Source organism: Haplochromis burtoni, unplaced genomic scaffold (genome assembly GCF_018398535.1).
Source record: "Haplochromis burtoni strain Fernald_Lab_line unplaced genomic scaffold, NCSU_Asbu1 Contig_3, whole genome shotgun sequence".
Lineage (NCBI taxonomy): Eukaryota > Metazoa > Chordata > Actinopteri > Cichliformes > Cichlidae > Haplochromis > Haplochromis burtoni.
Genome location: NW_024582364.1, coordinates 2,612,798 through 2,640,434, shown reverse-complemented (window position 1 = coordinate 2,640,434; position 27,637 = coordinate 2,612,798). Strand labels below are relative to the sequence as shown.

The 27,637-nt window shown below is 41.0% G+C and overlaps 1 protein-coding gene across 1 annotated transcript in view; it reads left to right on the top strand.

Annotated features, from left to right (window-relative positions):
* cdh2 (cadherin 2, type 1, N-cadherin (neuronal)) overlaps positions 1 to 27,408 on the top strand; it is a 60,412-nt gene extending 33,004 nt beyond the window's left edge. The window contains exons 3-16 of the mRNA XM_005912696.3: positions 3,659 to 3,867; positions 7,347 to 7,514; positions 8,502 to 8,657; positions 11,484 to 11,628; positions 11,893 to 12,065; positions 13,070 to 13,207; positions 13,691 to 13,876; positions 14,594 to 14,847; positions 15,543 to 15,685; positions 16,628 to 16,861; positions 17,677 to 17,910; positions 18,145 to 18,284; positions 23,094 to 23,258; positions 25,817 to 27,408. Of these exons, the coding sequence (XP_005912758.1) occupies positions 3,659 to 3,867; positions 7,347 to 7,514; positions 8,502 to 8,657; positions 11,484 to 11,628; positions 11,893 to 12,065; positions 13,070 to 13,207; positions 13,691 to 13,876; positions 14,594 to 14,847; positions 15,543 to 15,685; positions 16,628 to 16,861; positions 17,677 to 17,910; positions 18,145 to 18,284; positions 23,094 to 23,258; positions 25,817 to 26,023 (2,552 nt within the window). The 3' untranslated portion in view covers positions 26,024 to 27,408. The remainder of the gene's footprint in view (positions 1 to 3,658; positions 3,868 to 7,346; positions 7,515 to 8,501; positions 8,658 to 11,483; positions 11,629 to 11,892; positions 12,066 to 13,069; positions 13,208 to 13,690; positions 13,877 to 14,593; positions 14,848 to 15,542; positions 15,686 to 16,627; positions 16,862 to 17,676; positions 17,911 to 18,144; positions 18,285 to 23,093; positions 23,259 to 25,816) is intronic.
* Positions 27,409 to 27,637: the final 229 nt, after the last annotated feature.

Here is a 27,637-nt window from a genome sequence, read left to right as displayed (position 1 = left end):
TGTTGTTTTATGAGAATTTAATATTGCATGATGCAATCATTTCTGTACTTTTGAGTACAGAAATCCAAAATAGCCATCATTTGGCATAATTTATAAAACCTATATGTTGCTAGAGATATAGATATCGATAGGAGGGCTTGAAAATAATAAATGAGCTCAGTATATGAAAACAGCTGTATTAAGTTGCACAGTGGTGTTTGTTTACTTACCAGCTTTGAAGGTGTAGTATACACTTTCAGAGTAATAGCATTAGAAAAAAAACCAAAAACTAATCTTGCAACAATTTAGAATTTAATATCACAGCAGTTTGAATTGAAGTACAAGAGTGCGAGCTTCAGTGGGGGCTTAACGGGATCTTATAAACAGTGGTGCTGGCATGGATGTCTCTCACGGCACATTCAGTGGAAGCCTCTGCTTCATATCGCATTGTCTCCTTGCCAGTGCAGGCCACTGTACTAAACGTGGTCACATTCATTAGTGAGGAATGCATTTTGTCAGAGGTGCAGATTTACCAGTGCTGGGTCAGAGAGGCATTTACCTCAGTATGCAACACCTACGCTGAGTATTTCTCAACTGTCAGTGACCTCACTTCCCATAAAATGAATGATGGCATATTGATATGATCTCACACGAGAAGTTTCAGTCGCGTCACATTTATAGCGCATTAGGAGGGACTTTCAGCCTGCTCGCTTGCAGCCGATGCATTTGGCAGGCAGGCACAAAAGATGAGATTGTGGAACATATTCTTTGCTTCCGTGAAATCACAGCCTTCACATTGTATGTTTGAAATTAAGTGCATCTCTCGGTGCACCCCCCCGCACCCCCACCCCTTCTCTCTCCAACTATTTGTGTCTGTCTGAGTTGGAGTTGTCACGTGACTCATCAGACAATAGAGAGGCACTCTTGCACTATGGAGAGGTTAGTCGGGGTTTTTGTGTTGTCAGGCAAGAGGGGGGATGGCATCTAAGCTGTGAATGGGATCATTGAGTTGGAGGTAATTTTGGGCCCCGGTGAAGGGCATTAGTCAGAGAGGCCTTTCTGCTGACATGCCTGTTTCCCCAGCTCTCTCTCTCTCTCTTGTGCTCCCCCATCTTTTTTAACCCCAATCCACAGTCACCCCCCTCCTCCCATGCTGTATCGGCATTTCTGCCCAATTCCAGCCTTCATCGTTGTGCCCACGATGACATGTGTGTTAGGGCGTGGCAACCAAGACCTCTTTTCACCCTGTACCTTAGGGAGCCAACACACCTAGCTATAGATAAGCAGCAGTGCCACACTACACATTTCTCTGGTTTTATAAGCCACCAGAGCAAGCCTGATAAATGAATAGACACATGCAGGACATTCACATTCATTATCATTGGAAATGGTTGTGCCTGCTGGGAGTTTTTGTAGCAATTGCTGTGGGGCCTGACTGTTGAAGGGCCTCTCAGAGGTGTCCTGATGGCCAAATTTCAGGCAATGTTAAGGAGCTGTAGCTCAGCTCAAGAAGAGGCCTGGGCTTAAAAAAACTCACGGGGGAAATGCTGCTGTCAAGTGCATGTCTGCACACATTTACAAAAGACTCATTGTTAAAAGTGCCAGTAGGACAGAACATGGAAAATAGGAGGCAATATATGGTATGAACCTCCAAACTGAGAGAGCGAGCAACACCTAGATGTATTTATATGTAAGTGGGGCCATGAATGTCAGGTATTGTTTGGGGGGCGGGAGAGAAGCCAGTTGGGCTAGATAGACATTTGTTGTCTATTAATTGCCTTTTATGGTTAGACATACCATTGTTTGTATGTCATTCCTATTTATTGACAAAAACCTGAATGAAGTGTCACTCAGTACAATGAGGAGGGGAGGAAATGGTTAGTTAGTACAGCTGAAAGAATGCAGAGGTGGATAAAAATATTGGAGGGTTTGTTTCAGTAATCAACCAAGCACTAGCCTCTCTGTTCCTGCAATTGCAGGTCATTATCTAATCAACAAAATAACCAGCTAATTTGATCAAATCTACGAACATTTGCAGAAAAGGATTATATATTTCTTAATTCACTTCAGTCAGAGCAGTGTGAGACTACCTACCTTACGCAGTATGAAGCGTTTTGAATCTTTTGACTTTGACAGCCTCTTACTCTGTATTCTGCCTCTGAGTAGCTGCTGACTTGGGCTGGATCATGATAGCCTGAAGGCTCTGAGTTTGCGTGTACCTGTCTTTAAGGTAAAACCTTCAGAGGGAGAAGGTCATTTATCTGATGTCGGCAAGAAGAAAACAAATGGTCATGGGTAATTGAACCAGAAGGGGGAAGGTCAATAGAGAGTATATTCCAGTATGGAAGAAAGGTGCTGTCACTTTTATCTTTATTATTTGAACTGTTGGATATGAAAAGCTTGTAATGGAATGCAGAGCATGGTCCTTGCAAAAGATGTTCTCTTCCTATTTTGAAGAATGAATATGTGATTCCACTGCATGCCAATTTTCAAACTTTCCTCGGGCAACCTCATTGATTAATTCTCTCTCTTTCTCTTTTCTTCTCGCTTCTGTCATCACCAAGAGATTTAATAGTTGCAAGATGTGGTGTGCTTGTGGGGATTTCCAGTAGACCTTAAGCAAGTCTGCTGCATCCTCAAAACCCAGAGGAACTCAATGCTCTCCAAGAGCAGATGATGCTCTGAAGACATGAGCAAGTCCCCAGGGAAGCGGCACAAAGGAAGATTAGGCACCCACCTGCAAGGGTTTTGTTAAGTTATTCCACATCTGCTTTAATAATTCAAAGCAGCATCAGCAGAGCGGCCAGAGAAATGATATATCTGTTTTTCAAGTATGGGGTGGGGGTGGGATGTTTGGGGTGTGGGGTGGGTTAACGGGGAAACATACCCATACACAAAGAAATCACACAAAGATGTTCTTAAGTGTCGAAGTATGTCTGTATGTTTGTGTGTATGGGCTTGTGCACGCACCTGCAAGAGCTACATAGGTTGTGCTGGACTGTCACTCACTTGTAACATGAACCGATGTTGTACCACTGCCACTGAGGCACCTGTGGGACTCGAAAGTCCACCTGTCTGACGCCTCGGTGTGTTTTTTGTGAACTCGCCTATAAAATAAATACTCATACACGCTCGCACACATGCCCACACGAACACACGCACCTGTCTTCCGAGGATTGCAGTCCCCCACAGAAGGCTTCCATGTGTGTCATCGGGGACAACGCAGCATGGAATGGCTTTAGCTGGAAAGAAAATAGCATTTAACTAGCAGAATAAACCATGTTTATGCACTTGCCTCGTAGTTTCTTAAACACGGGGAAACATGTAGACTAGTCTAATTTATACATCTCACTGTTAATGTATTGTTGTGGGTTTTGGGGCTTTTCATTAATAGCCCTTGAGGGGCACTCTTCCTCTCTTTTTCTTTAGTTATTTTTTCCTCCTCCTTCCATCTTTCTCCTCCGCTGCACCTGTTTTGAGCAATACCTTTGGGGCACAGCTTGAAGTGAATAATGTATGAGTATGAGAAGGAGAATCAGAAAACCTTTGTGGACCTTCTGTCTGGCTGCCTGTCTTCCTTCTCCTTTGTCTCTATCCCTAGCTCTTTCTTCTTTATTTTCTGGGGTTTTACAGTTAAACTAATTTTGAACTCAAATCTATTTGTCTCTGTCTCTTGCAGTGAGGTTTGTCAGCTGTGGCCGTGGTGGTCTGATGCAGTTTGAATGCAGCAACCCATCTGACTTTCGGATAGAGGCCAACGGAGTCCTCTATGCTGCCAGGACTCTTCAGCGCTCCACACTCCCTGTGTCACCTTTGCTGATCACGGCGAGTGACGCCGCCACTCAGCAGCAATGGGTGGCCCAAGTCACGCTGGTGCCCAGGCAGCAGGTGAATACACCTCAACCCTTTTTATAACATTTTTAACTTGTTTGTTGAGTGTCTGATTGATGTTTAGTGCCATAAAGAAAGGTTGAATGGTCAATTCTCCCCTTGCATCAAATAACTTACACTTATTAGGTGCACTTCACATTCACAGTTGACTACTTCCCTAAATTGTAGCAGGTGTTCCGAAAGACTGGATGGATGCTTGCTAATTAAAAGTTAATGTGTCAATTTACTAGGAGCACAAACATACACTCAACATGGTCAGTGGGTAGCAAGAGCAGATGCCGAATAGCTCCCCATAAAGTTGATTTCACTGAGCATGCCTTGTGATTGTGAGGTTATTGCCTTATCATGCAAAAGGGGCCACACCTCTTTTAGTGCTTTGGAAGATGGGGAGCATCTGCCTGAGCTGTAGTGTACCGCTCTAACTGTTCCTCTGGATGTGCTGTGCAGTCATCTGCAATTAGTCTGAATGACCATGTGCTCTTACGTCAACATTGTGGTTGGGAGGAGATCAAAAGGAATTTTCCAAAAAAAAGTACTCAATTAGGAAATATCTGCTTACAGTGCAGACATATACAGTAATATATAAAAGACTTGAGCGACTCCTCATATTTTTTTCCCAAAGAGCCAGATGTTTTCCTTCTGGACAAGTGGAGGACAAACGTAACAGTAGTAGGTCTAAACGCTATCTACAGCAGATGAACAGCATCTGTAAGTCATGCCCTTAAGGATGGTAAAAAAATCCATCTGACACAGTATCTGAGAGACACATCGGGTCCTTCGGGTTATCTAGCTGCTTGCCTATTGGTGCCTATCAAGAATAGACTCTTAAGGAATAGAAACTGGGAGAAAAGGCTGAGCTATGCAAAATTACACAAGAACCAGACTGAAAATCAATGGTAACAGGTAGTATAGAGAAAGGAATTTAAATTCAGACAGTATATACAGAGGAAGGTGAATATCTAAAGGAATCTGTGAAACCTGGTGGAGCTTCTGTCATGGTTTGGGGTTGTATTTCAGCCAGTGATGTTGTTGTAAGTACTCATTAAAATCAAGTAGTCAGTAAAAACTTTCATTGGCCTTCTGGAGACTCTTCTGAATTTTCTGAAAAGCAAAACTCTTTTCAAAAGACCAATGTTCTTTTAATTTCAATTCCAGTACTGGACTTAAATAAACTCCCAGAAGTATTCATTTTTAAATGTTTAGCAACACGGATAAAAAGTCAATAGTTATTGTGTGTGTTTCTAGAATTAATACTGACAGTTCTGTGTAGTTACTATCAGTGCTGCAGGCATAGTGGTCTGCTTGGTCGAAATTAAACTTAGTGGGCTTTTCAAAACACCATCGTTAGCCACTGACAGTCATTTACTATAGGGACTCCTGCAGGTATATGTGATTTTAATGATACCATTACTCACTGTTGTTGGGTGGTCACAGGTAAATAATTTTTTTTTAAATAATCAGGTAAAAATAGACTTTTCGCAGTTTCTGCATTGCTAAATCTGAATCTCACGTGGTCGATACATGTGTATACAAATGATTAACTTTATTATCAGTATCTGAACTCTGATCTGTATCTGGTGAGAGCTGCTGGATTTGACCTGATTTGCTTGTAATGAAATCAGGGATTGACTTTCCCGTATCTTCCACGTTTACGAGGTCACGAGCGGCTATGTTATCTTCCCCTAGCACAATTATTGTCATGAATCATCACGCATCTCTTAATCACATCAGTGATTACATTTTTTTTTTTATTAGTGCCCTGAATGCTCCAGCCTTGGGGAAACATTTTAATCAATGACAACAAAACAATATCCTCATTAACATGAGTGTGTACTCGCCCACTGTCTTGACCTCCATCAGAACCTGAGCTCCGCCACAGTCCGTGAGGAGAAAACATTTCAGTATCTGAAAGAAGAATTTCTCCTAAAAGGGGAAACACACACATATGAAATCCTTTCCACACACTCACAAACACTCAGGCCATCACTCAGCCAAACACTCTCCTGCACTCTGAAGTAGACTCCTAGTCGGAAGATGAAGAGGGGTTCGCGGAGTGTGGATTGGTACAGACCTCCAGTGTACCAGAGATAGATTTGCGTTGGGCAGAACAAACCCACCATGCCATTCATCATTCCAGACACAAGTTGCAAATAATTACTGCTCTCACTCACACCCATTTTAATAGGGTAATAGATATTTCTGAAGCATGCTCCCTCACTATCTGTCCGCTTGCCTCTCTGCATTTCCAATGTGTGAAAGCAGTATAATCGGATTTCAAACATGATTAGTGGAAGCTCGGCAACAGCTCCCCAGATGTTAGAGGAGGGGGAGTGTGGGATATGGGTCATGTTATAAAGGTGAGAAAGTGGTAATTAATTTCTGTGTTTGCATAGGGTACTTTGTAGTTTGTAGGACTTGACTACCTCACGACCGGTCAACATTTAATTAATTACATAAAAATAACAGTGGGGGAGATACTTGAAGGGGCACGGCAGCTCCATTAAAATTCCAGCTATCATAGATTGACATTGACGGATTTCGCATATTGTTTTTCTGTTTTCCTTTCTGCCTTGTTTTGTTCAAGGTTATTTTAACTTTCTCTGGCACTACTTCAGTCTCCTCAGTCTCTGGAGCAGCATAGGCAATTTGAGCCATCTGTGTGTTTAGTGTCTGGCTTTCAGGTACCATCCTCCTTTGTTTCAAATCTCATTCATTACAGCCGAGGGAGGATGGCAGATCCATTATGGAAGCTGCTCTATCTCTGTGGGTGTATTTTATCAGGACATAAGAAGACGTCTGCCATTTAAAGCAAACCAGAACTCGTAGTGTGTTTCCTTATCATGCTTATATTCTGAAATCACCATGTTAGTGTTTGCCAATGAATGCTATTAACCCATAAAATATATACATGTAATTGAAAAGGAACATCTTGACAAAAGTGTAAGAATCACTTGCTCTTTTTTATATCCTGAAGGGAACGTACCGCATTTTTCTGGCATGCATTAATTGGTCTTTTCAGTTCCCAGATCCTGGTTCTGCCAGAGGTTTCTTCCTCTTAAAATAGAGTTTTTCCTTCCCACTGTTGCCAAGTGCTTGTTCATAATGGGTTATCTGGTTGTTTTTCTGTGTTATTGTAGTATCTTTACCTTACAATATAAAACACCTTGAAGTGAGTCTTGTTGTGATTTGTTGCTATATAAACTAAACTGAATTAAATTCATTTGTTCTAACCACAGTTGTCCGCCTGATGCTTGTGTCTGAGGTAGAGTCAGGTCACTAAAGTCATCAGGAGTCTAAAATGCAAGAATCTCTGTACAAACCGTCTCTGCATAATGTAAAGTGACTGTTGAAAAACTTCTGTGGCATTCAAACTTCAAGCTTTACCGTCCACAGAGCCGTGCGCTGGCAGGGCTAAAAATGTACGTGCTCATACTTGACCGCATACATGTGATCACTAAATCATTTGCTTTTGCCAGGTGCAGGAAGGCGCTGTCCCTCCAGTCATGTCCAAGGATTTAAAGGAAATAGCATTTCCACCACGAAACATGGACAGCCAGCTGAAACGCATGAAGAGAGACTGGGTCATCCCCCCAATCAATGTCCCAGAGAACTCACGAGGCCCATTCCCACAAGAGCTTGTCCGGGTAATGTACTTCACACAAGCACATGCATGTCCGCGCGCGCGCGCGCACACACACACGCACACACACACGCGCGCACACACACACACACAAACCAAAAAAAGCCCTTTGCTTTATATGACAACCTTGCAGGCTCGTCCTTACCCTGGGCCTTCACTCAAAGGGTCAGAGACAGGAGATTTGTGCCTTGAACAAAATGCTTCATATTTACAGCACTTTGCTAAAGGTTAGGGTTTTTTTTCCCCCCACTGTATTATTTATCTTTTGTTTCAGGGAGCAGTCGGTGCCAGTATAACCTGGCATTATTTAGAAGCAGGGAGAAATCTGAAGTGCTCACGAGCATAATTGCTCTTCGGTTGACTGCTGAGATATTACACTCCTTTTTTCATGGCTCAAGGACAGACACAACCCAATTCATTTACACCAATTCTCTAGTCAGGGCTAGGTGTGGGTGGCTGACAGAGGACACGGAAAGCTTGAGACAGCTAAGAAGTAGATCCTTTCAGCATATTAAGCTTACTTTCTTACAGAGTGTTAAGTACTGTACATTCTCTAAGTATGATTTATTTTTAATCCGGCCATATTTGATGGGATGTTTATTGGCTTTAGTGGGTGATATCAGGAAGAGGAAAAGCTCAGTTTGCTCAGAACGGATCAAGAGTGTAGGAGCTGGGGTCTCAGCTTACATGGCAAGCAGGATAGACAGCCAAGAGAGAATTTCAATACGTGTATATGTAGACACTCATTTTATGTACTATTGTATTCACATAACAACCTATTTTTAAACCAATATTGTGATTGCTGTTGAAATCAGTGATTAGTACTAGAAATAATTAGCAATTCAGGGATTATTGGGTGGGTTTCATTCATACATATATATATATATATATATATATGTGTGTGTGTGTGTGTGTGTGTGTGTGTGTGTGTGTGTGTGTGTGTGTGTGTGTGTGTGTGTGCCTTATCATTAACAAATCTTTATACCAACAGATCCGATCAGATCATGATAAAAACCGATCCCTGCGATACAGCGTGACAGGCCCTGGTGCTGACCAGCCTCCCACTGGAATCTTCATCATCGACCCAATTTCCGGAGAGCTGTCTGTCAACAAGCCCCTTGATCGGGAGCACATCTCCAGCTTCCATGTGAGTCATGTAAAATAGTTAGAAACAAAGGCCCTCTTCAATAATTCCTTGTGATTTGAAAAGGTTTTTTCCATTCTGGATTATAAAGAGAAATGTTCTGTGGTAGTGCTGTACGTGCCTGCCAATTGGCATGTGCTCAAGAGTCATGTGTAGCCTTAACAATCTCAGATTCCATAAAGACTGGGGGTCTCCCAGGAAATCTGACTTATCCGTCTGAGAATTTCAAGGATTTTGAATAAATTGCATGTGTGTTAGATATATCACAATGAGCTGCGATGCTGCTGTATTAGTGGTTTTTCCATTCCATTAAGTTTGACTTAAATAATGTGCTTGAAAGCAATATGGTAGAAAATCATAAAGGTTGTAGTTTAAATGAAATTATAGCCTTTGACATATTCGTCTTGTAAAGTCTAATCAACTGGCCTTGGAAGGTCACAAAGTCACAGATGTCTATGCTTGTTCAATTTAAGCTATGTGTCCGTAATTCTTTTGTAGTTTTTGCAATTTCCTCTATTAATGTTGCTGTCTGCACTTGACACTGTAACATGAAGTCCACTGAATATTTTGCAATTCAAGCACCAGGTATAAGAATCACACAGCAACTTGTGGTAAAAGACTAGTATAATAGATGATGCTATTCTGCTGCTGCACTCGATACATCACATCACCTGAAAGAAAACCGACAAAATCATTAAGATTTTAGTTATCCTCTCCTTTGTAGTGTCAGTGTGCGTGTATGTGTGTAGAGCTCTGTTGTAATAATGTGTCAGTTAAGTTGATTTGGCTTCATTTTATATACCATTTCTACCCGTGTGAGTTTCTTCATTACAAGTTGGTGAACTTTATCTTCATTCATTTGATGGGAATTATCACAGTGAGTTAAGAAGTAGTATCTGTCAATCTGCTTAGAGAGCTTGCATCTGCCACAGATATAACTCTGAATTTATAATTTGTTTTTATACTTTTACGCTATAAAAGTATGACAACTCATGTATGAGTGAATTTAAATCCCATGTTAGGCATGAAGCATACATTATGTTGGACAAAATGGACTTGAACGGCAAAAAGATGCAGTGAATCAGATTTAGTCTTATAAAACAAATGGGCTTCCATGTTAGGCAGCGGTATAACTATGATAAATGATGAATATGGTAAATATGATATGAGTTAAACCAGAATGTATTTGTCTCGAGAGACATCCATGAAACAGCTGTGGCATTTCATTTGAATAAATATAGTCGTCCTTTATCTTTTGCTATACATGCATAGCTGTCTTTACAGCGCGTTGAAAAAGTATTCATACTCTTTGAATTTCTCCATGTTTTGTTATGTTACAGCAACAAACATAAATGAATTTTATTGGGATTTTATGTGATAGACCGACACAAAGAAGGGTATAATTGTAAAGTAGAAGAAAAATATGCATCTTTTTTATAAAGAAACATCTGAAAAGTGTCCCGTGCGTTTGTATTCAGCTCACTTGTGTCAGTACTTTTTTGAACCTTTTGCTGCAATTACAGTTGCAAGTCTTTCGGGGTTTGTGTCTACTAGCTTTGCACATCGACAGACTGCAATTTCTGCCCATTCTTCTTTGCAAAATAGCTCTAGCTCAGTCGGATTGAGTGTCTGTGAACACCAATATTAAAGTCTTTCCACAGATTCTCAATAGGATTTAGGTCTGGACTTCAAATGGGCCATTCTAATGCATGAATAGGCTTGGACCTAATCCATTTCATTGTAGCTCTGGCTGTATGTTTAGGGTCGTTGTCGCTGTTGGAAGGTCTCAAGAATGTTGCAGCCTCAAACAGGTTTCCTTCCAGGATTGCCCAGTATTTAGCTCCATCCACTTTCCCGTGATGTCTCGCCAACTTCCCCACAACATGATGATGTTGCCACCACAATGTTTCATAGTTTTTTTCAGATGATGGATTGAAAAGTGGTCTGTGAGATACTGAAAACCCGAAATATGTTTTCATAATACAACCCTGCTTTAAACTTCTCCACAACTTTATCGCTGACATGTCTGGTATGTTTCCTGGTTTTCATGATGGGGTTTTTTGTTCACTAATGCTCTCTGAGGCTCTCTGGCCCCTCTTCTGTGGAACCAGCTCCCAGTTTGGATTCGATAGAAAGACACCCTCTCTACTTTTAGGATTAGACTTAAACTTTCCTTCTAGATAAGGCTTATAGTTATGCCCGGATCAGGTGACCCCGAATCCTTCCTTAGTTATACTGTAACAGGGCTTGGTCTTTTGCAGATTGTTCTCTGATCCTGCTTCCTGTAAAAGAGAGTTTTTCCTTCCCACTGTTGCCAAGTGTTTGCTCATAGGAGGTTATTTTAAGGTTGTCTCTGTATTATTGTTGGGTCTTTACCTTAAAAGATAAAGCACTTTGAGGCACATGATGTTTGTTTTGGACCTATATAAATACATTTGAATTAGCAAACCTCTGAAGCCTTCACAGAACAGCTGTATTTATAATGAAGTTAAAGTACACATAGGTGGACTATCCAAGTAAAGGAGGCTGAAAACAAATGCACGCCACACTTTATGTGGCTATCACATATAATCTCTGTTAAAATATGTTGTTGTAACGTGGCAAAAAGTGGAAAAGTACTCCAAATACTTTTTCAAGGCACTGTATATGAGCAGTAACCCGCACACAAGTTGGTATAAGACTAATTCTTGTAATGGCTTTAACACAAAGTTTGATAGGTGAGACTGAGTAAGTGCTTTGTGGTTTAAGCCCATATGTTGTTTATGTGTATGAGAACATCCTTTACTTGAACAGTGCTTATAGTACAGATGTGTTTGTATTTTCCTCCAGCTAAGAGCTCATGCAGTAGACCTGAATGGAAACCAAGTTGAAAACCCTATTGATATTGTGATCAATGTGATCGACATGAATGACAACAGACCCGAGTTCACCCATCAGATCTGGAATGGCACCGTTCCAGAGGGTTCCAAGCCAGGTAATAAAGTGTATTCTCTACCACTGTGTTTGCAGATTAAAGAGTATTGATGGCATTTCTGGGGTGGCCACTGTGTTATCACTTTGTCTAGCGATCAGCTGTATTATAAGAAAACAAAAGCATTAAGGATGTATTACAGCAGAGCTATAATTCCAGTTGTGTTCAGCGTAGCGGCGTTCGCTGAACTTCTAATGTATTTTGATTGCCAATTAGAGCGGTGACGTGAAAATATCGACACCCTGTCTCGTTCTTTCTATCCCTTAGGATCATTTGTTATGACAGTGACGGCTGTTGACAAAGATGACCCCAAAACAGCCAATGGGATGCTACGTTACAAGATCTTGTCTCAGAATCCCGAGAGTCCAACCTCCAATATGTTCACCATCAACAACAAAACCGGAGGCATCATTACAGTGGCAGCAGGCCTGGACAGAGAGGTATTTGACACTTTTCTTTCCTTGGTGCTTGTTTAATCTGCTCAAATACTGTTACTACCTTACTCTGACTGTAAAAATAGTGTTTAAGAAGGTTGATTTAATAGGCATACTGCACCTGCATTTAAGTGACACCTTCATTAGCAAGGCCATCCGTTATATTCCATGTTCTTCATCTTCTTACTCTGGAGATATATCAGTGCATTTGAGGTTTATGTTTCGATTCCTTTTTAAAGGAATGCCAAAGCTGCTTAAACATATATCAAGGCTGTCTGAGAGCTAACAAGCCAACGGGAATATTTCTTATTTAGAATTAAAAGAGAAGTAGAACTGGACTTTCTTCATTTTCACCTTCTCTGTGTTTTTCTTTTCTTTGTTTTTTTCTTCTGTCTTTTTTCTAGCCTACGAGCTGTACTTTCATCTTATTTTTCCATCTCTGGAATTGCAGGGATCTATCTCATAATAAATAAAGTAATATATACAGCTAGTTGCCAGTTGGTTCAATTCTAGTGAGGGCAATCTGGCTGAGGTGGCTGCTCAATCACTTCCGCCCTGGGGGCCACCATTTTATGTCCGCCAGTTGCCACCATGAAAGTAATTTGGCCGACTCTCATTACCTAGCAACTGGTCCATCACCTGAGTGGTTTTTAATGTGAAAAGAGTCATTTGTTAGCTTCATGATACTGTCCAGAGCAGAGATGTACTTTTCGCACGCGCACACAGAGACACACAAACAAATTCAGAGTACCTCACAGGAAATAAACCAGATTAATATAAAAAACCCACCATCAGTCACGATAATTATGAAGCTAGCCTGTTCAGTTTGGTTTCACTTTATTTGGACACATTAATACTGATTTACAGTGTGCTGCCTTCTTAATAGGGAGTCTCAATCAATTCAATAGTCTTAAGAATGGATCCTGTTTTTATGAAGCTTCAAATGGAGATTTTTTGATGATGCCATTGGGAGTGATGCTAATTCAGCCTCTTTTTTTCTTTCCCTTTAGAAAGTGCCACAGTACACACTGATAATCCAGGCCAGTGACATGGAGGGCAATCCCATGTATGGCCTCTCTAACACGGCCACGGCTGTCATCAGAGTCACTGACATTAACGACAACCCACCAGAGTTTACTGCTGAGACGGTAAGAAACAAGCTCATATCGGAGATGTCAGCACAGCAATCTTAGCGTAAAAGAGGCACCACAAGGACTCCTGTTTCACCCCAATGTAGATATATGCACTCAGCTATCGGTTCTGCTCACTTACCTAGTTCTGCTTGCCCTGCATTTCTGAAGCCATACACAGATATACAAGTTACCAGCCATGCGTAAAGTGTTATATCCCCCTCCAAATGTTGACACATGCAAGTACAGGGGATGCCTGCCCGAGTGAAAGAGGCACTTGCTGTGCCTGCGAATCACTGAAATTTGTAATGCTACTGTTGTGCTATCGGGGGAGCACGGGGAATGAGATGACCATGACGACATGATAAGTTACCTTAGATATCTATTTACCCAAGATCGGTCCTGCTGTGCCGTGTGAGACAAGGCTCAGTGTATTTTTCGCTGCCACAGCAGTATCACTAACAGCTCGCTGCTCTCTATGTTCATGGTTTATTCATGCAGTTTTTCGGCGAGGTGCCTGAAAACCGCGTGAATGTCATTGTGGCTAACCTGACAGTGACTGACAAGGACCAGCCCAACACGCCGGCCTGGAATGCTGTCTACAAAATCACCGGGGGCGACCCCACCGGCAGGTTCTCCGTGCCCACTGATCCAACCACTAATGAGGGCTTGGTAACAGTCGTCAAGGTAAAGCCTCCTATTGAAAAAGCTCTTCAAACAGCCTGTAATCCAATGGAAACGCATAGTATATGTTTGCAATGATACATGACATGTGGTCTGGCATGAAAAACATGTGGCATGTTTATTTGATTAGGAGATGCATGGATTTAATAGAAGGAAAGTTGCCTCATATGTCATCTCACCTCTTGTCTGTAAAAACCCATTAGCAATCCGCCCTGATTAATTATCTGAAAGTAGAAAAAGAATTTTGTGTAAAGCATCTGTAGACGAGTACTGATAAATTGCAGCACCTCTCGGATTTTGTCTTTGATTTTTTTTTTTTACAAAGGTTAATTTAGTGACAGCAATTCATATTTTGTAAAAGCTTTGTTCCTAACAAATATTGTGCAAAATCAAAATTTTAAAATATAATAATAAAAGATTAAAATCCTTTTTTTTATTAATTCCGACCACATTTCAAATGGAAAAGATTGGTTGCGCATCTCTTACACCAGCTCTCCTGCTGTTTTGTATCCTTGAGCTGACCATAAAAGGATTTAGTCTCTTTATCTCGTCCCACTGTCCAATGCAAGTGTTCACTATAGCATTTTTCAGGCAAAGACGAAGAAAAGGATTTAGTTATTGCTTTCAGATCAGTGACACATAACCACAACTTTCATGTGATTTAGTTTACCCTATATGTTTAAGGTGTGATTCACTCCAATCTCCTTTACTGTTTTTCAGCCTATTGATTATGAAACCAGCAGGACGTATGTGCTGACAGTGGAAGCGAGGAATGAAGTTCCCCTGGCCAAAGGCATCCACACTCCCCGACAGTCCACTGCCACCGTCTCCATCAGAGTGATAGATGTCAATGAGAGTCCTTACTTTGAGCCCAACCCCAAATTCGTTAGGCTTGAAGAGGGAATGATGCCACAGTCAACACTGACCACTTTCAGTGCACAGGATCCTGATCGCTTCATGCAGCAAACCATCAGGTACATTTTACAGTAAAAAGTAAAAAGGAGAGTCTGATTGAAACTTTACACCTCTTCAAAAGATTCGAGTCCACCTTTCAGATGTGGAAATTTGGAAGAATTCCTCTAATCTTTAAAGTTAGCCCAATTTCCTCGAATGTGTTCTCCCCCTTTTCAAGTACATCACATCCAGCTTCTAATATGAATAATGCTATTGAGCATGTGAAAAATATGGAGTAATATGGTAGGTTAAGGTGACAGCTATTCTCTCCATTAGGCCTGTTAAGATAACACTTAGCAGCCAGCAGCAGTCTCTATCTCATTCTTCAGCCTTATTTTTTTCCTTTTCATCACAGCTATTTGGCAGTGGAAGTATTTATCTGCTTGAAAACAGTCCATGAGAAATGAGCTAGCTTTGTAATTCCACGGCTTGTCCTACAAATTAGTTTGAGCTACTGAGTTTGGTTTCCCCCGTGAGGCTGCTCTCCAAAGTTAGAATAATTATGTAAAAATTCATGGTCTAAAATATTTATTCCGTGTAAACTAATAAAGACAAAAAGAATAAAATGCCAAGCTGGAAACAGACTTTTTTTTCCCAGCAGAATACAAAATTAAACCTTTGAGACATTCTCGATGCTTTTATCAGAGAACTCGGTAAATAACGCCTGGCTTGAAATAACGAGTCACTGTGTGAATCTCTTTGTATTTCTCTTCAGGTACTCCAAACTCTCAGATCCAGCCAACTGGTTAAGGATCGACACAAACACCGGCCGGATCACAACGATTGCCATTTTGGACCGAGAATCACCTTACGTGAAGAACAATCTGTACAATGCAACATTCCTGGCTACTGACAATGGTACGTATCTATCTAGATGGATGCAGTAAGAGCTAATACTCACTTCTCTAAAGGAAGCCTAGCTGTCTAGTGTAGCCTACCTCTCAAAGGTCTATCTTCCACCTTGCATCACTTTGACTACCTCTGTGATGTGTTTCACCTGAAGCCAGTGCACAAGTGCAACGCATCTGCTGAAAAAAAAAATCTATCTCGGTTAAAGCCACAAAGACATTCTCAATTCTCGAAGGTCAACCTTAAACCAGGCACTTGGCACATCTGAAACGCCGAGCACCTTATTGGGGGGTTAATGTGCTAGCAATCCCAGAGCATGTGGATGTATTCACCTCGTCTCTGAACTGGCGGGATTTACCTCTGTTCAGGTTTACCCTGTTCTACGGAGCATAGCTTAGGCCAATAGGCTTAAAAACTCCACCAATAAAGAGGTTTCTCAGCATTAATGGGTCAGGATTGGATGACTAGCTCCTTTGAGCGTGGCCTGAATGGTAAAAAAGCCTCTTAGCTGAGTGAATACATAGAGGAGCCTGAGAGGAGCGACAGTGGGCTCTGTTTGTCTGCTTTAGTATTCCCGACCCGTGCCCTTCGTCAGGAAGACGTTCTTCAGACACACATACAAACATACACACTCAGAGACACACACACACACACACACACACTTAATGTTCTGATATCCAAGTCTTTCGGCCCATCTCCCCACATAAGATTAAATTCTCAGATCAGTATTCATTTTGTGCGGATCTTCCTCCACTAGAGCAAAAAGCTTTTTAGAGTGGAACCCAAAGTTTAAACTTCATGCTTTACTTCTCTATGTCCACTGTATAATAACTGCGAAATGAGAGATGGCATTTCAATAGCAAGTATTGCTTTCCATATGTGAATTTTGGGAAATCTTACGTCTCGTAAAAAGTTGATGTTAACTATATGTGTGTTTTTTATTTTACACAGGTATACCGCCAGCAAGTGGCACAGGAACTCTCCAAATCTTCCTACTGGATATCAATGACAATGCTCCCCGGGTGTCCCCTCAGGAGGTGGAAATATGTGAAAAGCCAGACCCGAATGCCATCAACATCACTGCATTTGATGGAGACCTGAGCCCAAATGCTGGGCCATTCGCCTTTGAGTTAGCCAACAGGCCCGCTGATGTTCGGAGAAACTGGACCATAACAAGAATCAGCGGTAAGATACAGACTATGATTTCACCGTGCTGCTCAGGCGCTCGAGCCCTGGGCTAATTTAGTAAAACTAACCTTCGTTTTGCTGTTCCCCAGATAGCGTGTGACAGAAGGCAATTCGGCTGTTTTGCACTTGCGTGCCCACGTTTGTGTTTGTTGATGTAAAAGAAAAGTAAAAAGTGGCATTTGATGATTAATTAGAAAACTCCAAAGTCTCAAATCATACAGTATTTATAGCATTCACATCTGTTATCCTCCAAAGCACATGTGAAATTTGTGTATTAGTTACACGCTGTAGAAATCACACAGCCAGATCTGACAATGAAACAATATATTAACCTTACTCAGCAGTCACTAATTGTTTATGCTAATTTACAACAAAACACGAGTGTAGGAACTCATCTGTTGTTTGTTAGCTACTAGATGGTGCGAGTTGAAACGCAGTGAATATATCTTAATAGGATAATGGCATTTGGATTATCGCAGCTGGGAATTTAGCCTAAGCAGCATTATCAAAACGCATTCAGTAGATTTATAAGCTCCAAATCCAAATCAGGACCATGTTTTGGATTAGATATGCTGATGCAACTTCCAGGTAGGAATTTATGTTGCATATTTGTGGTAATAGGAGTGTAATCACGCTGCGAACATAGTCTACACAAACAAGCATTCAGAGTTTAGACTTAATCCCCTATGAAAGGCTTCCTGTCTCTTTTATATTTAAACAGCCTGAGTTATTTAATCTTTAGACTCACCACTCGAAATGTGTTTCCTCTAACAAGGTGCTAAGACAGCTCTTTTCTCCTGTCCGTCTCTCAGGTGACTATGCTCAGGTGAGCCTGAAGATTGGCTTCCTTGAAAGTGGTATCTATGAGATCCCCATCATAATCACGGACTCAGGCAACCTGCCCATGTCTAACACCTCCTACCTGCGGATTAAAGTGTGCCAGTGCGACATCAACGGAGACTGCACTGACCAGCAGCACATCATGGCTGCCGGCCTAGGCACAGGCGCCATCATCTCCATTCTGCTCTGCATCATCATCCTCCTCAGTGAGTGTCTCAGTGGCTCTCTCAAACAGCACACCACGGGAACGCACACAGGGATTATAAAGACAGCTAAACATTATCCGAGATATCACTAGATTACCGCAGGATTAACAAAAAGATAGCCTCGATCAGGCCCACGTCCAAGCTCTAAAACACTGGATCCGATTACATTTGAATGAAAATATGCAGGTTATTATTTTTCATTGTATGAGAGCTGCTTTTCTTTCTGCCTATTAGTTCTCGTGCTGATGTTTGTGGTGTGGATGAAGCGTCGTGATAAAGAACGTCAGGCTAAGCAGCTCCTTATCGATCCTGAGGATGACGTGAGAGACAACATCCTGAAGTATGATGAAGAAGGTGGAGGAGAAGAGGATCAGGTAAGAATCATAACAGTTTGGGTGCGCCTCTAAAGAATCAGAAAATCTGCTGTTCTCAATAGAATAGGTAACAACAGATGTTAATTACTGATTGTGAATTGTACCAGGATTTAAATGATTTTAAGAGAATCTGATGACATTTGTGGCAGTGTCTGCTTTTTTATTCAGCCCCAAACAAACGATATAAAACCCAAACTGTGCTGAATTGAAAAGTTAAATTAATAATAAATAATAAATGAATCATAGAGTACTGTGCGCAAGCCTTGAGCTACCCCACATTTCTTTATATTTTGTTTACAAGGAGCCAGACGTTCTTGTTTTTAAAATGTTTCTGAGCAATAGTTTTCCTGGATTTCTAAAGGATCTTTCAAAGCAGCAAATGTTTTTATGGATAATTGCTGCTTTTTTCACTCATTTTCAGTCCAGTCCTTGTACCTGATTATTTTCAGAGATTTTTTTGTTTAACTTAATTGATAATTGATGAATTTTCATTTTATGCCTTGTATTAGTTACTAGCAAACACCCTCACCCCAATTTAGTTGAATCTACTGAAAATACCACAGACAACACAGGTATTTAACAAAGTATTTTTTGCACCAAGAAAGTCATTCCCAAAGAGCTAGTGTCCAAAAACTTGGCATATTTCGCCACGATGTGCACTGTGCCCTAAAAAGAACTGAGGAAACTGAAGTAGTTCGCCTAAAAAACAATCCGTATCCATCAGGCAAACAAAGGCTGAGTGATGCAAACTTACACAAGTACTATAATCAAAATTAACAGAAAGTCTTATGGTGTGAAATCTTTAGTTCAAATTGTTGTCAGTATGTTCAGAGAAGATCAGGAGAGAAGTATGGCACGAGAGTCTACAGCCAACTGTAAAACACGGTGGAGGCTCTGTCATGGTTTGGGTCTGCTCTCACTGTCAAACTTCATGGAATTATGAACGCAGCAAAGCACAATCAGATTTTATCTACCATGTAGTATCATCTGCAAAGCATTTAATTGCAACATGGAAATGTTTCAGCATGACAAAGACCCCAAATAAAAGTATACCTGAATAGAAAAACACATGATAGACCACCGTCAATCAGCTTTGAGTGTCCTTCAAGAAGCCTGGAGAACTATTCCTGAAGACTGCTTAGGAAAGCTTGCCAGGGAGAGTTCAGGTGTGTCAAAGAGTAAAGGTGATTGTACCATATATCGACTTTCAAGTTGGTTATAATTATAGAGGCTCTGTTTTTGATTTTTGCACATTACTTTATGTTTTGATGTCTATATCAATTAGGCATTAATAAAGAAAGTAACAGAGAAATACTTTACAAATTCAAAGTTTCTGGGTTTTTTTTTTTTTTTGGGGGGGGGGGGGGGGGGTTATTTGGACTGTGTCAGCATAGTTTAGTATAAGGAGATATGAAACAAGAAAACATCTCAGGGGCAGTTAATAAACCAGATTTTAATGGTCCTAAATAACTGTAATTCTTTGATGTATCCAAAAAGTATCAAAATTCCACAACAGCACATTTTTAAGTTAATAATAATGACAATAATGCTCAGATTTCTAAAATTCTTTTTGCATTGTAACATGTTTATATGTTTATCCAAACAACTTTTTGTTCTTTTTCTTTCTTTTCTTGTTTTGTGGAGAACCTTTGTGTTATTGCAGCTTAGGAGTCTATTCACACTGCAGAGAAATGCCATGCTATACACATCATCTAGCTGTACAGTGTGTGGTCTTTGTTGGTGTGGAATATTCAGGTCATATTTATGCAGCACGGAAGCAATTTCTGCATAGCTGAAGCTACAGAGGACATAGAGGACCACCTAGATTCTTTTGCAAGCATGCATAGACTTACAATGCTTCATTCTAGCATGAGGTCTGCTCATTGTGCCGCTTTAGGATACACTTCAGCAATTCACAATGAATTGTAAGACGTAAATTGGAAGTTTTTTTTCTAGGAGGGAGCTGGAAATCGAAAGCTCGAATCAATAAGGCAAACACATTTTGATCCAATTGGTTCCAGAAATATTGGGAATGTCTCTCAACTGGAACTGCTCTCCGCGTCGCAACACCAACACAACAGACATGCATTGCCACAGGCATCGGGAGAGTCACATCTCTGTATCATCCCGCACTGATCAGGCTCACACACAGGCACAAATTCAATTGTCCTAATAACCCCTTGTTAGCAAAATGGAATCATTTCATAAAAAAAAGGCAGTAATATACCAAATGGGCTATTTTCTTGCTGCTTGCTGAAGTGCTTTGGTGGCTTAGATATAGCAGAAATGTGCGGGAGACCCCAGCCTGACCCAGAGCAGGAGCAAATTAGCCTGGGAGACTTGTAATTGGTAAGCTGATGTCATTTAGAGACAGACATCTGCTGTGGCACAATAATGAAGCCCTGTCTAAGGTAACAATACGACTGGAAAGCCATTACACATCTGCCAGTGATTAGACAGGAGGGACTGAACCACTTGTGTATTCGCGTCCTCACTTTCCAGCACAAAATGCACAAACTTGCGGCCCAAAACATGTTGAAAAGGAAACAGCCACATGATATAACACCCTTCAAAGGCAAACGAGCGGGTGCAGCAATTTATTGAGGGAAAACAAGCTTCCATTTTGAGTGGTGCTGAGAAGGGCAGGGAGCCAGGAGAAAATGGTCTTGTCTGTGGAATCGGCGAAGTCAGTGTTGGGTAAAAAATAGACCTGACTTTCCCAGCAACGTGGACTTTATAATGCCCACCTCTGTTCTCCCTATCTCCCGCTGGGGAGGAAATTGAAGTGTCAGACCATTGGGTGCGCTCAGAGTATATGATTTTAGTTGTTGCTGCCATTGCCCTGGTTTTGTATTGCTCTGTGAAGTACGCATTTCATCAAAGGCAGACAGCTGATCAGGCACCCACTCAGCACACATTGAAAAAAGTAATAATAAGGAAATAATGACAGATGGACAAGCAGTTGCGGACAGGTTTGCAAGTTAAAAAAAATGGGAGAGAAAGAGCCATCTGCTTCCATAAGTGACCTCAGGAAAATTTCCTTCACCTTAACCTAACCCAGTGTGGCTTTGAAGGCATGCTTTGGAAAAACCTGAAAGGTTTTGATTTATTTTTCAATAAATGAAACAAATTAACCACCTGTTACACAGATAAGAAGACATTCTGCACATCAGAGGAACTATGACTTAACTTCAAGGAGAACTCCAAATTTATTAGAAAATAGCGCTTGCTTTTTTGCACCTTTGGTCATTATTTAAATTTTTCATAACCCTGAGCAAAAGAAAATAATTACTGAACTACATCTACAGCTTTCAAATAGTTTAAAATTTTTGGATTTCTTTTTTTTTACTCTTGTTTTATTAATATTGCTGTATATAAGAAAAGGAAAACTATGCTCAGATCTGCACAGTAAGAAGTAACCTCAGCGAAGATGGGGAACTGCTAACAAGCAGACCTATTTCTAGTCTTTATGCTGAGCTAATGATAAGCTTATAATTGCAAGGACATGAGAATGGTAGTAATCTGTCGACCAAACGTATCACAGTAAAACAGAATGACAAAATAATCCTCTAACAGGCACCTTGCATATATATATATATATATGGTGTATAATGCTTAACAATGTTTAGTCTTCTTTGAATGTGGGTCATGAACGCCGGTGGCAAATATTTCATCAGGCCAGCGTATGTGTGAAGAGTCTGATCCCTGAAGGGGGCTGGTATATCATTAGACCTTCCTGCATAGTTAAGCCATTATATGGCTCCATTGCAATTCCTGTCACTTGTTCCTGACCCTTCTGGAGCACGACCTTAGACAAGGTGAAATGGGAGTTGGACTGAAATGAGCCAAAGATGATGGATACCTTTTTCGTGTGGCATGTGACTGTTATTATACCCCATTCACCAACAGAGCTTTTGTTATTGGGTATTAAATCAAATAGCAAAAAAATGTCTGGAGTAAAGTACTTGTAAACGGACTTCTTGCTTGGTTGTGTTTTTTCTATTCAGGATGTTGGTGCTTCATTTGAGGATTTGTTGTAAAATTGTTTCAAGAATATCTGCACGTTTTTTCCACTCTTTCGAGTGTCTGTGTGTAGGTACGTGTGCAACTGAGCAAAGACAATTTTGAAGGGGCATATTAGAGATGGATGGATTACGAAAATCTCTTAAAGAGAGACAATCCATCATGCACGCTTATTAGGCACACACTCTGATTCTCAAATGGCATTTTCTCTATCATATCTGCTGTCACCCTGATACCATTCAGTCATTCAGCTCAGCTGGGTTGTTCTTCACCACAGCCTCTTTCTCGCTCTTAACTCCTTTTTTCTCTTCACCCTTTTTTTCCTCCTTCTTCCTTGCCCATGACTTTGCGCAAACTGCGAGCCATTCAGGTTGCCTTGGTAATGTTAATAGGATTAGGAATGGCTTATGCATATCCACCATCCCGTGTCTGGGCATTGATTAGAGCAAAACAGTCGCCTGCACATCCTTCCTGCAGCACACCGCCCAAGTACAAACACTCTGCAGCGTATGATGTGGTCCTCAGCTTGGCCCCCCCTCAGCGCTGGCGCTTTTTTATGTGTCAAATTGTCCCTGGGCTTGTACTTCACAGACAAGAAGATTAAAGTTTCCCTCGTGTTCCCTCAACTCTTCTCGCTGGATTCTAACTTTAAAATCTCCCCTCCACTGAGCTGAACTCCTTCTTCCTACTTACAGCACAGGATGTGCTTACCTATTTAAATAATCATACTCAGTTTGGGGTCTTGCCACGGTGCTTAGCTAAGTCCCTTCTGTCTGTGTTCCCCAGGATTATGACCTGAGTCAGCTCCAGCAGCCGGACACGATAGAGCCCGATGCCATCAAGCCGGTGGGAATCCGCCGTCTAGACGAGAGGCCCCTCCACCCTGAGCCACAGTACCCAATGAGGTCGGCAGCACCCCACCCCGGAGACATCGGAGACTTCATCAATGAGGTAAAAACATCAGCCAGTAATGTTGTTGAAATCTGACATTGTTTTGCGGTGAGGTGAAAATCAAATCCAAGGATAAGAGCTGAAATAAAAGGATCAGAGGTCTCGCAAAGCTTGAATTTCATTTCCAAGCTGATTGGTTTTCTTATAATAAACTTGTGTCTAAATAAACAATTTGGCTCATATGACTGAGCATCAAGGAGTTGCTCGCTCCCTTGTAGTTGACAGAGAAGTACTTTCAATTGAATCAGTCGTTATGAGAATTGTTTTCATCTTTTCCCAGCAGAAAGTTGAAACTTTTTTCATTTCAGAAATATCCACTCAAACATGCATAAAGCCCAAAAAGTACATGATGCTAACTCACTTGGATATAATTGTTTTTCTCCTCACTTTCTGCCAAAGTAGAGTTATAGATGTGTCAGCATAGAAATAGGAGATGAGAGAAGCAATACATTGGCTTTCTATCGCAGTGAACTGTTCGGCGTGCCCTCGTTTGCCTCAGGCCATCATTGACTCCAGCATGAAGGGAGAATGTAAAATGAAAAGAGCAGTCATATATTTTTCACAAGCTCCAACAGACAAGAGTTTCACAGCATTACAAATGGAGTTCTCCCCTAGTTTTTGGATGGTGCCCATGTTTTTAGATTAGAGCTAGCTCTCTCTGCTCTGCCCCCGAACATCTATCTCTCAGATCCCTTTACTCAGGCACCTCTTATTTTAATCTCACCGTGAGCCATGTTACTTGTCGTAACAGCTAATATGTGATGAAATGTAATAGTCTGTGCTGTCCCGCGAGTAGCAGCCTGACAGTTTAAACCATTCTTGATCACTTATTTTTTTCTTTAGCTTTTTTTTAAACATATCATTTTATAGTGCTTGCAAGGCCTTTGAGACATTTCCGAGCACCCTGACCTGTTTTTAGTTCCAAATTTGACTGCCACTAAAGCTCAGTCATGGTAGCTTCAGCGTGCACATGGAGCTGGAATCCGACCTAACTGATAGGGCTATCTGCCAGAGAAGCAGGGAGACAGCGAGGGCTGGGGAGGGGGAGTGTGTCTGATCTCCATCCTGAATGGTCTCCACATGCCCCAGGAGCTTGTGTCTCCTAATTAAATTAGATGGACAAAAAATAGGAATAGGTTTAGCAGAAGGACTTTAACTTGACAATCTGACAAACAAAGGTCTATTACTGAACTCCTGCTTTGTTCTGACAGAGGGGGAGGGGGTAGTTTAAATACAATAGCACCAACTTCAAATGACCTTTGTTGTCCACAGGTGGGACGTTTCTCCACAGAGGGACGCAAACCTTAAATGATTGCATTCATTGTTTTACATAGAGCCTGGCGGGGTTAGGTGTGCCTAGAGATTACAGTGGATTGATTGCACATCTCTTTGTTAACCGTGGCACAAAAAAGAGACAGCGAGTTCACCATTTTACTAAGAGTGGTTATTATCTTCGGTGCGGTGTATGACTCAGTTAACAATGAAATTACAGTGAGTTCCGTGATTGACTAACCTTATGAAACTGCCAGTGGGGTTGTGGTTGTAGATGGAGGGGGCTATAACCAGCAGAGCGATTATGGTTGTAATTGTAATGAACGATCCATCTGTCATATTTCCCACAAAATTATCAGCACCACAGCCCTGAGCAAATACTTAACAAAAAGCTAACAAGTGGAAAATAATCGCTAAGTGCCCGGGCACTTTAATTCAGTACATCTTTTTATTTGAGAGCATTTCAGCACTGTAATGGCAGTGCGGAGGAAACTATAAATCTTCGACAAGTTCCCAGCGAGCTGAGGTCTCGTTTCTCTGCGTTATGTTGCTCCACTTTATTTTTAATTCATTTATTATTTGTTGGGTGTCCTCAGTTCCGGGGGGTAAAAGGGAGAAACGAAGCCTGGATCCACATGGTTCATGGCCAAAGCGCATCTCAACTCCTAGATTGGCAATCCATCAACTCTCCCAAGTCCCGTTAAGGAAGGAGGCTGGAAATCAATAACAATCCATGAGGACTTTTCACACCGGTGTGAGGATTTCTTGGAATGTCAAACATGATCTTGAAAGTAGAACCGCTCCCACCAGCACTGCGGGCTTCACGATAACACACAGAGACACGTTCTCGCTGGTTGCCACAGTTAGGCGTAGTGTTTAGGCCACATTCAGATATAAAATGTTACAAATATTTTGATCTGATGATAGACGACCATGTGTCGGTGCCAGAGTCGTGCTCCCTGTACAAAGTCAGAGGAGTGTTAGTTGGGGGAAGGGGAGATGGAACTGTCATCTGAGGCTACTGGTCATGCTCAATCTTGGCTTTCGATCAAGCCAGCAGCCTAGAAACATCAGGAGAATCCCAATGAAACAACACAGAGGAAACACACAGGAACAGTAGAGCCTGATTAATCCTTATTTCCTGAGCAAGTGCGGAGGGAGCGACCGACTGTTTTTAGTACAGCCGTTTGTGTGCGGTAGTGGGTGGGAGAGAGTTATTTTTACGTGACTCACTCCTCGTTGGAGACGGTGTTTAATCTTCTCATCTAACGTTTTTTTTTGTACAGGGACTCAAGGCAGCAGACAATGACCCCACCGCTCCTCCCTACGACTCCCTGCTAGTGTTCGACTACGAGGGCAGCGGCTCCACAGCTGGCTCCCTAAGCTCCCTCAACTCCTCCAGCAGCGGGGGCGACCAGGACTACGATTACCTCAACGACTGGGGCCCTCGCTTTAGAAAACTGGCAGACATGTACGGTGGAAGTGACGACTAGGACACACAGTCACGCCCTGAAGGATATAAAGATGAGAGAGAAAAAAAATGAAGAAAAGGAAAGATTTCCTGTTGATGGACATGGACAGCTGATATTCCCTGAGAGAGAGAAAGGTAGAACCATGACAGAAAATAAACAAAAAAATAAACATTGATTCAGAATTTTTTTCAAAAAACAACCAACCTAGGCTTATTGTTGTAGTCTACGCATACATATGCTTGTTGAAAGCTTAGGCATAGACTGTGGTCCAGTTACGGAGGAAGTGGGAGGGAACACTGGTGGACTGTCACCATTCAGATTGTTGGTATTGAATGCGCTCAGTTACACTTGAATTTCACAGTACAGAAGCACTGGGATATAATGTGCCTTTTTGTACATTTTTTTGGATCTAAATGATTAGTTTTATGTTCAAGGCTTTAATGGTACTGACTTTTGGAGTGATTTCAAACAAAGTATGTTACACTCTGGTATGCTTCTACATGCTTTTTTTTTTTCTCCTTTGGTTACAAAATGCTCCTGTTTGTTGAGGATTATTTAAATGAACCACAACGATGAAGAAATGAAGGATCATTTGTTAGTTTGGTTGGAAAAGAAAAACAGTTACGAGCAACACTGTACAGTATGCTAGACATCTAGACTTTCTCACTAAAAAAACACAAAAAAAATAAAAAAAATTATGCAGCTGGTTGCAAATAAAGGGAGTTATGAATCATACTTTTGTAGCAGCTTTTTGTTCTCCTTTTTTGAAGTGATGTAGTGTTTTACAAAAACAACAAAAAACTTTTTTGGTCTAATCTATGTACACTTCATTTGCCTTAGTCATCATCTGGTATTTTCAAGTTTTACTTCACTGTAAAAAGATAAGATAATGTGTACATAATGTTTTTTTTTTCTTTATCCTTTCTTTTGATGTAGTATATGAAGAAGTGCAAAAAGTTCCAAACTTGTAAATGTATAATTTGAACTACAAATTCAAGTTTTTTGCATGTTTTTATCTTTTCATGACAACAGAAAGGAAAAAAAAATTGTTGTTTCCCAAATTTATTTACAAAGTGGAAAGAAAAAAAAAAATAAAAATCTGGGTGACATTAAATGTGTAGAAGTTAAGAGAGTTTTTTGTAAGAAAAAAAAGAAAAAAAAACCACACACTTAAAAAAAAAAAAGAAATTAAAGTAGTGATCTTGTCAGCACAACTGTTGAATTTGTACCAAAAAGGGTTGGGGGTGGGGGTGGGATGTTATGCTCGGCACTAATTACGGAATCAGCTTTAAGACTGGAAAAAGGTGTTGGACTTAAGCTTTGTGGATAACCATGTGTACTGGAACACAAATTATACATCTCTGACCCCAACCTTCCAAATAAAATGCTAATTTTGGAGCTAAAAACTGCCTCTTCATTTGTTCTTACTGAAACTCAACGTTGTTGCAGAGGCTTAATTAGATTGCGAATTATGTAAGCTATCTCAAAGGACAATAGTGTTAAACAAAAACAAAAATAAATAATAATTCTACAACATTCTGCCAGAAGCAAGAATTAAATCATTTAAATCCTTATTTATTTGTTTCTCGCATATACATATAAAATCAAATCGCTTAAGGCCAATATTAGGCTATA